Genomic DNA, 10,255 nt, shown 5'->3' with positions numbered 1-10,255 from the left:
CGCGGAACGAGCGACAAAGAGGCACAATCGGCCTCCGCGTTCGGCAGCGTTCGACATCTGTCTCTCTCCTACTTGAGTGAGCGATGCGTCCGCGTGGACAGCTGCTATACAATAATACATTTCCATTTACCTCCTTCTCTATATCCATACAAAATATCTATCAAACAAATAAAATTAAAATTTTCTTTTGAAAAATAAAACCATTCCATCAGTATTTTCTTATGACGTTGTTAATGAGTTTTTTTTTAATAGATAGAGTAACTCAAGAGGAAGGTTTATATGTATAATACATGCATAATATAGTAGGGAAACACTGATAATTTTGGAGGTTTGTAATGTGATGTCGTAAATAAACAAATTTTTTTTCGATTACATTGCAAACGCTGGCTGAACCCTACGACATAGATCAAAATAATATACTACAGTATTTTACACCTTAAAAATGTCTACAAAAAAGTCCGCGATGGTATATTCTATCTTTTAGGGATAACCCACAATAACCATTTTTTATTCTTTACTTTTTACGAGAAATAATGGCTTATTTACGAAGCGATTTTAAGCAATACAGCATTGATCCTTATCCAATTAAGTACTTTTAAATACATTGTACATTTAATATAGATCAATATGGCCCTTTACAGCATATAATTTCAATGAATATTTTGGAAGATATTACAGACTTGCGGCGGTACCGCATAGTGTACAAATAATATCATTAAATCAATTCCTTAACCCCTATCCCCGTATGTTTGTGTGTTTGAAGAAGTTTCACTTCAGTAGCGTATTGTATAATTACACGTTGTATTTTTTTGTTTTAAGAATTAAGTCTAAATTCTAGTTTTGTAACTCTGATTATTACATTAGATTATAGAAATATCAACAAGAAAATTTGATGCTTCTCTTGACGCTTTTCGTTGTAGTACGATTTCGATTTTATATACTTGGATTGTTGTTGTTTAAAGCAATTGAAAACATGATGTAGATACAGTAAAAAAAAGAATGGTGGTTGCAACGCAGACAAAAATAAAATGAATAGGCAACTTTATTGCTATCAGTAATATTTTTTTGAGTGAAGTGGTGGGACAGGTTCTCAAGGCTTTGCAGATTGTATACGACACTTATAATAATGCATCCACTTCTATTTTGTATGCAAATGTGTATGTATGTATGTCCTGCATATATCCTAAGACGTTTGTAGAATCACTAACATAGATTCCTTTCCTTTATAATTCATATATTACCTTGATCTTAGCGGATTTTTTTTTTTGAAAAATATTACAGTGCAGAAACGTGTACAGTAGGTCTAGTCTGAAGATAGAATGTTAGTAAGAGCTAAAAACTAAAACTAACTTTTTCTATTTCTTTGGAACAGTACTTTTTGTCTTGGATGCGCGCTGGCAAAATCGTAGGTAGGGAGAAAAAAGCTCATTATATTCTCAACCCTTCTTCATTAAACATCCTTTTTTATACAGTACCTGCCAAAAGTTTTGCTCAATCATGAATAGTAGTGCGAGTCGAAAATAAGCCTTTAAGCCTTTAATATATCTTCAAATATAAATAAACATCTCGTTGATATTTTCACTAGTAAATGGTATCAATAACAGCACATTTGAGCAATGTAATTGTAGTGGATAAAATGGTCAATTTTTCCGTGCAGTACTGTACGGATTATACGCTCCTCACCAGTTAAGAGTTTGGCCGAGAGTTGTCTCCTTCCTTTTCTGGCCTAGTGCTGCTCTTTTCTTCTTTGCGCCGGTCAAACTGAAGGTCACATCGTTACAGAAAGTAAACGAAGTATATTGTATGTTCTTTTCTGTACCCCTGACAATTTGGATAAAAAATATCCTATGCCCTTTTTTGTACCCCTGATAATGTGTGTACAAAATTTTATTATAGGTTTTTTCCGCGGCTTCGCTTGTTTCGATGTCCTAAATATTGTATGTGAGTACTTTTAATTCACCTAGGACCTTCAAAGGTGCTATTAGGGATATAAATACTTTTTTCTAAATCAAGTAACGTATTTGATAAAGTACCAAACGCTCGGCACGCGTTTAACTCGTAATTTTTGAAAATAATAATGGGTACATAAGTTTTATAAAATTATTAAATATCGTACCATGTGGACAGTGTTAATTAAATTCTGAATACAGAACTATAATTTTATGTATAATAATTCGATTGCAGATCGATAAGTTACTCTGAAATTATACGGTTAATTAAAGGTCCTAAATATATATTTATATTATGTTTAAAAATTAAATTGTGAACTACACCCTGGAACCACAATACTTTGTTAAAGTCAGATTTACTTCATTGCCATTAAAAATGCCTTTGTGTTATTAGTACTTCCCCAACATAATTGTCAGTAACAAAATTTCATTTAAAACTGATAACAAGATTTGTTTGCCATTAAAAAATAATAAGAAACGATGTACTAATATGTAACAAATTCGTAAAAACATGCTTAACACGTCTCATGTTTTTACTTGTATAATTACTTTAATTAATTGCTTACAAGCAACCAACAACCTTACGTAATTAATTTAACATATGTATGATGACTACGATATTTTTAATTGATAATGAGGGGATTTTGGCATAATTACTTAAATTAAAATAATTAAAAAACTGGTTAGGTTCCACCTATGGAAAACCTAAAAATACGAAGTTAGAAATCTTAACGATCATGAAATTTTAAAGGGAGGTTTTCAAATATTTTTGAAATTACTTTTTGTCTATCGCGTAAACTACTTTTGGTATTTGTTCATTTGTTGTTTTAAGTGCAGGGTATATATTGTATACAAAAAAAACAAAATCATATGCCTAAAACGTATTACTTTAATGGCTCTTTTTAATTAGTCGAAAAATCTTAGAAATTTCATGTATGCTGTAATTGTAAAATTGTTTAAAACATGTGTATGTTTTCTTCTCTAGAAAAGTTTCGAAAAAAAAGATCTTTACCAATGTAGAATATTCTCTTAAATTGTTAAAATAAAAAAAAAAGCCATATTGAAAAAAATTAAAACGGATTTTTTAATATAAAAATTGATTTATGTCAATGTTTATACCTTTAAAAGACCAGGAACAAACTTTTTGGTTAATTTATAAGTGATAACAACTTTAAATATTAAAAACAATGTGAAAACAAGTTTAATTTTATTAAAAAACTTAAAATTGATTTTAAACGTACCCTGAAAAAAATATTCATTGACTGCACGTATCGTCCTGTGAACATTGTTCATTTGATTTTCTTTCAATTCTTGTTGTTAAATATGTAATTTACATTTATTATATAAAAATAAGAACATGTAATTTGCATCATAATGCATCATTACTTTTTTGCAAATTCAGAAAAAAAAGTAGATAAGTAGTGGGTACTGTTGGTTTACCGTTTCTTATCACATTAGTTTTTCTTTTGTATCATGATTTTGGAAGAAAAAAGGAAATTAGTTCAATTGGTATTCGCTTTTGCCTAAAACTGCAATTTTTAAAAAATTCATTCGTTACTTTTGACTTTTATATTTATCTTCATCACTTAATAGATAGGTACATCGAAAAATTTTTAACTACATAAAGTGTCTTAGTAGTAGTATTATCTTTACGAAATTAGAATTCACTTGATACTTCGGTAATTTTAAAAATGCAGTGCACAAATCCAACATTTTTTTCTTTTCATTCCAGTCACTGTCTCAAGACCGTTCTAAAAGAGAGAGAAATGTTTTGCATTGGGGTTTTTGCATTCCATCATCGTGCACTGGCAAGGATCTTCAAATTCATTTACAGGAAATAGCAGATATTTATAACGATTTACAGGACTTTAAATTGACCATCAACGTCAACAAAAGAAACTGCCAAGTTGAAGAACCTTTAAACCTCGATTATTCCGATATCATTTTTCTGTAAGTATTATAATTATGGCAGTCCTTACTGTGAGTCACCCTACATTAATTTAGTTAGTAAAAATAAAAATGATATGTGTGCTCATATGTACGAACAATAGAAGTTTTACATTTTTTTATGTTCTTATTATGTGCACTTCTGCACTTAGTCATCGGGGTGCGAAATGTCCTTTCAAATATCATTAACATTTCCTTAATAATAATTCAAATAATGATAAACTTTCAGAAACGAACTGTAAAAAAGACTTGCAAGTTATTTTTAACATTATTTCTTTCAAATTACGAAATTCTATTTATTTTCTATTCATATTTTCAGATCAATTGTGGTAGTGATAGTATTAATTGTGCTGGGATGTAGCTGTTATGAACTTCTTTTAAAGTTAGAGGAATTCAAAAATTGGCGATTATCTGGTAAGTGGTATTGTAACGTGGTTATTTATTATGTAATGTCGTATTTCTTCTAATATTTACTTTTTCATAACTTGAAATCAAGCTAATAAGTAAAAGTTAAATTTTATCTTTGGAAAGTTACTAATTTGGTGCATTGTTTTATAAAAAAAGTAAAACCATGTATTTTTGTTTACTCATTTCCTAAGATACAGCACCCTTATTTTACAATACTTTTCATTATTAAATTCTCACTTCTAATTTTACCTTTCAGAATCAAAACATCAACTTGTGATGTCGTTCTCTTTGATTCGCAATATTAAAAAAATATTTTCATATAAAAAACAACAAGATAAGTTAGAATGCATTCATGGTCTAAAAGTGTATTCCATGGCTCTTATAATTATGGGACATAGAATTATGTTTTTTATTGGAGTACCTTCTATTAACACAAACTATGCAGAAAGTGTAAGTATTTTATTTTTGGTAAAACGAAATCTTTTATAAAAGTTAAAAGCTGTTTGATCTTTCTTCATTGATTTAATACTACCCTTACTTTCTTGTTATTAACTGTGACTATTATTATTGAAAAAAATAACATTTTTTAATGATTCACAAAAAAGGTTTAATAAATCCGAAACCACTTTTTAAATATTGTTTTCTTTTTTAGTTTTATAATAACGTGGAAACGATGGTTCTCCTCAATGGACCTATCATAGTTGATACGTTCTTTAGTATTTCTGGATTTTTAGCGGCTTATCTTATACTCCAAAAACGGGATGAAAAAAGCAAAAATTCAAATTTTATTTTTCTTTACATTCACCGTTTGATACGGTAAGAATAAGACTTTTTGTTTTAATTCAACAATGTAACAAATATTCTTACATTCTTTTTATATAATATTTATGTTATATTTCGTAGGTTAACTCCAGTTTACGCCTTAATAGTGGCCTTTTACTGTACAATATTCGTTAAGTTGGGGAATGGTCCTCTTTGGGAAGAGAGGATCGGTGTAGAACAAGAACGATGCATTTCCAGTTGGTGGGCCAACTTATTGTATTTAAATAATTACATAAACACCGATAAAATTGTAAGTATTTCTTATACTGTTATTTAAAATTAAAATCGAATTAAATAATTCTTATACTAGTACCTTTCGTGATCGAAATTCGACCAATTATGTCACTTTATTTTTTACTGAACGATAAGACTTTCTACCTACACATACTTATAGTCAAAACCGCTTTTTACGTGTGGGTTATGCGATTTATCAACAATAAATGTAAGACAATTTTCTATATGAATGATATTGACAATTTGAAGTGTCATTTAACACCCATTTTTTTGCCCATTTAACAGCATGAGTATATAATAATGAAAAGCAGATTTCTGGCTTTTTGCAACCTATTTTGAGAATAAACGAGAATATGGGAATTCCCTAACCAATAGCCAAGAAACAGTAGCAAGAGCACTGCGAATGCTTCCTCCAGATATTTACGTGTTCTGTAATAACATCATTTTTGTAGTTTTTTGCATTTTGAATCTTGATATAGGTAGTTAGTTGCCTTTGGACCCACACAATATGACCGGATGTGACAATAAACACATGTACTTTTTAATTGATACTACTCAAAATTATATATAGACTCGTGAAATACACATTTTCATGAACTCGAACTTTTTTCATGAACATTTGTGTAGGTACAAATTCTTAATTAATTATGTATGTATTTTTTCAGTGCATGTTCCAATCTTGGTATATTACATGCGACATGCATCTGTTTCTTCTTACTCCATTTATTGTATGGGTTTTGAGGAAAAGCACAAAAATTGGTTTTGTTCTACTGGGTTGCTTAATATCTATGTCGATATTAAGTACCTTCCTTACAACCTTTTTTGGAAAACTGGACGGAATTTTACTACTTTATATCAAGTACGTACCACATATACTTTTTAAATAGGGACGCATTTTTGAAACTATAACTTTTCTTTTTCCAAATTCATTATGATTTTCTTTTGTGACTAGTCTAGGGATAGGAGATAAAAGTAATGAAAATTAAGCTACAATACATTTTTTTGCATTATTTTTATTCAACAGAGCAAAAAAACAAACAAAAAACAAACTTGCTTTATTACATATATACCGTCATATTTGTTGTATTTGTAACTCACGTTAATTTTATTCAGTGATATATATTCTTATTAATTTTTTCTTTAATTTTTCAAGCACTTTGAAGGATCCTACAGTAGATCAGACGTTTAAAAATATATACATCCCTACTCACACGAGAGCTAGCCCGTACCTGGTGGGTATAGGAACAGGTTACTTACTTCACAGGATACAGAAGAGCGATTACAAATTATCCAAAAGGGTAGTTTATATTGGATGGTTTATCTGTATTCTTACCATGGAAGCAATAGTTTACTCGGCATACATATTCTATATCCCTAGTAGACCTTACGACCCCCATACTGCTGCTGTTTATTCTGCATTCCATCACTTTTTTTGGAGCATCTGCATCAGTTGGTTTATTTTAGCTATTTCAACAGGACACGGAAGTAAGTATTTGTACACTTTTCATAAAAGTAACTATTGAAGTTAAAATATTGTGCTTTTTGTAGATATTTTTAAAGTAATATTCTTTTTATCATGAAAATTGCAATTCTATCTAAATATGGGAGTCTCAAAAATTTTCCTTTTTTTACAGCATTAATTGATCCTCTTCTGTCATGGAGGCCATTGAATTCATTAAGTAAAATTACTTATACTGCCTTTTTGTGTCATGGAGGAATTCAGCTTTATACAGCAGCTTCATTGCGAACCCCCATGACGTGTGGTGTTTTCAATTTGGTACGTATTATTTGAGAAATATGCCTACCCCCTTGAAGACTAATTTTGTTTTATTATGCTTATTTTTAGATTTGGTACAGCTTAGGAGACATAGCTTTAACGTTCACAGGAGCTTTGGTTTTAACTACGTTTTTTGAATCGCCAGTAATAGGACTTGAAAAACTTCTTCTAGGTAAAGGTAAGCATTAGAAACATAAGTACAGAGAAATATTTTCCGCACGTCTTAGACTTTTAAAACGTTTAATTAATATTCTTAACGGCTATGGAATTAGAGTTGGATAGTTTTTTAGGAAGTATAAAATTTAAACGATCCACTCCGTAATCGTAACCGCAACTTCGTAACTGATGATAATTTTGATACTCTAGTAATGCTATTAAAAAGTATTAGCAATGTGATTTTAGTTATAATTTTATTATAAAGATGAAGTTTTTACTACTATGAAGTAAATGAGATTTACAGCTTTGGGGAAAGTTTACAACTAGAACGTTGTCTGTTGATTTTGTTAATTTTTTTGTTATTTTTTACGTTTATTGATGAAAGCACACATATAGCCTTTAATTTCCATACGCCGTTTTTTATTTCTCAGTTAAGAATAAATGTTTAGCATTATGTATACTTTTTTTTATGTAAAATCTTTTTATTTGCTAGGTTCAAATACCAAAAAAAGGGAGCCATGGCAAAAGAATGTTGAACTTAAAATTGATAGCAAAACTGCCAATGATGATGTAACTCCCATCAGTTTTATTCACGTCAATTCTGTTTAATATGTGCAAGGCTGTTCAACTTTAATTATTCATTGGAAAAAATCCATTCATCTAATTTATCAGTAGTAACATTACTGGTTTATTTTTAATTTATAAGAGTACTCATAATGAGTATGTTGTAGTTTAATTATTTTATAAAAATAAAAGGCTTTATTTAATTGTACTTTTTTTTCTTTTTTTTCCTTCATTTTCAATTCATACTATTTCAAGGGCTATGGAGATATAAATGTTAAATTACGAATTATTATGACTTCGAATGTATTCCATCTTTGGATAATTACAAATATGTATAATGTATTAGGGCAGCAATGCTTGTTTACTTCACAAATAATTATATATTGCATGTGAAGCCCGCTAATAGCACATTGTCATTTTAAACTTGCTATTTTGCTTTCTCTTCGTTGCTTGCTTTTATTGTAATTCATGCTTTATTAATTTGATAGTGTAGTTAATTGATTTTTCTGGTCCATTTCTAGAGATGGGCTATGAAACAAAGAGACAAAGAGAAATGAAGTTAATTTTTATTCTGCTGAAAAGGGTCGTTTATTGTGTATTGTTTTTGCGGGATTTATTGGTCGCATAAGTCCTTGTTTATTCCAAGATATACAAGTAGTTGAAGTAAGAATAAAGTATCTGTCCTCAGTAAAAGTATTTGATGTTACTAAAACAAGGATTTATGGTCATGAATTGGTAAGTGACATTATTAATTAAAGATAGTAATTGTGAAATTTTCACTAAATTATCCCAAATAGTTCAACTTATTAGGCAAAACGTTTACCCATAAATCGAAATCTACTAATAAAATTAAACAAAAGCATTATTCTGGTCATAATTAAACAAACTAGTGGTGAATGATTTTTTTATTTATCATTTATCTTTTGGAGACTTGGTACTGTTGTATACTATTTGATTGTGGTTGGTTAATGGTTTCTGGTAAGGTTTTATTTTTCTAATTTACTGGAACCACCCATTACATATTAAATGCACAATTTCTTTGATAAATTATATAATTTTGTATTTTACTTAATTTTTAGTAAATCGCAGGTGGGTTACCCATTTTGAATTCTTACAATAGTACAATATATGACAACGTTCGATTTTATTCCTTTTTTAACCTAGAACAAACAGAATAGCTCAAAACCCCAACGCCAAAACACGACACTGTAGTTGTCCGAAGCACTTTTCGGTAACAAAGTTACCTTCTTCAGGGACCAAGTTTACTTCAGTCCCTGAAGAAGGTAACTTTGTTACCGAAAAGTGCTTCGGACAACTACAGTGTCGTGTTTTGGCGTTGGGGTTTTGAGCTATTCTGTTTGNTGAATTCTTACAATAGTACAATATATGACAACGTTCGATTTTATTCTGTTTGTTCTACAACAACCGCCAAAGTTTTTCCAATCTTCGTATTTCCTTTTTTAACTGTAGAATATTTTCGTGTCATGAATTATTACTGTATTCAAGCAGAGTTGGTAAAGCTTTCATTAAAAGAGGTGCAAGCCCTAAGCTTAAAGCTCATATATAAAGTGGTTTAGCCCTTTTGAAACCCCATTTATATTTTAATATCAAACGACTTAGAATAACCAAGGATTTTTTTTTATTACGAATGATTTCCAAATTTTTTATATCATTTCTAGTATCATTTTAGAGAAAGAGAAATTAAATTTTTGCGTTTTTATCGGCAGAAGTAATTTCAAATGTTGCAATTTCTGAAGAAATACTCATATGCAAACTTATTTACGTTGCCGTTTATGTGGTTGCATATACGATGTTCTTTCTTTCGCAATTAGGGCTGCAAATTGTATCGTGCGTCTATGGTTATTTTCTTTCACAGTTTGTCACAAAAGTGACACCACATGGATGTCACGTCTCCATTTTACAATTTTGCTGTTTACTTGTTTTTATGTGCATTTTGATTTTATTGACTTTAATTAATTGAACTACAAGTCTCAACGGAGCCTACGTTTATATAAAATTCGAAAAGTCGGGTAATTTTCGTGGTCATTTTTAGCACCTTTAGACATTGCCTTTTTTAACATGGAAAAGGCATTAGAAGCATCAAGAAGTGCTCTTTTCGATAGTTTTAACTGGATTGAAAAGAAACTTGAAATAATTAAGGTAAGCTTCGCAAAGTTAAGTAGTATATTTATAAAAATTTCAGAAAATTGGGTAATCTTGAAATTTGAAAATGTATTCAATAAATTGAAAACTGCCCTTTTGAATAGTTTAAATCACTTTTAAAATTAAATTTAAATAGTTGAGATACAACGTCTCAAAAATATATTTATAAAAAATTCGGATAATTGTCGTTTTCGTAGTCATTTTTAACGTCTTTGGAAACTTTGAAAAGACATTC

General features: G+C 29.7%; 1 protein-coding gene across 1 annotated transcript; it reads left to right on the top strand.

Moving 5' to 3' along the window:
• Positions 1-3,803: 3,803 nt before the first annotated feature.
• Positions 3,804-8,042, top strand: LOC108738051 (nose resistant to fluoxetine protein 6-like). The gene is made up of 10 exons (XM_018471276.1): positions 3,804-3,899; positions 4,216-4,310; positions 4,561-4,754; positions 4,957-5,120; positions 5,208-5,376; positions 6,026-6,219; positions 6,514-6,845; positions 6,995-7,137; positions 7,207-7,309; positions 7,787-8,042. The coding sequence occupies exons 3-10, from the start codon at positions 4,581-4,583 to the stop codon at positions 7,900-7,902; spliced, it is 1,395 nt and encodes a 464-aa protein (XP_018326778.1). The 5' UTR covers positions 3,804-3,899; positions 4,216-4,310; positions 4,561-4,580; the 3' UTR covers positions 7,903-8,042.
• Positions 8,043-10,255: the final 2,213 nt, after the last annotated feature.

Source organism: Agrilus planipennis, unplaced genomic scaffold (assembly GCF_000699045.2).
Source record: "Agrilus planipennis isolate EAB-ADULT unplaced genomic scaffold, Apla_2.0 scaffold189, whole genome shotgun sequence".
Classification (NCBI taxonomy): Eukaryota; Metazoa; Arthropoda; class Insecta; order Coleoptera; family Buprestidae; genus Agrilus; species Agrilus planipennis.
The sequence above is the reverse complement of the archived record's forward strand: the minus strand, read 5'-3'. Positions and strand labels throughout refer to the sequence as shown.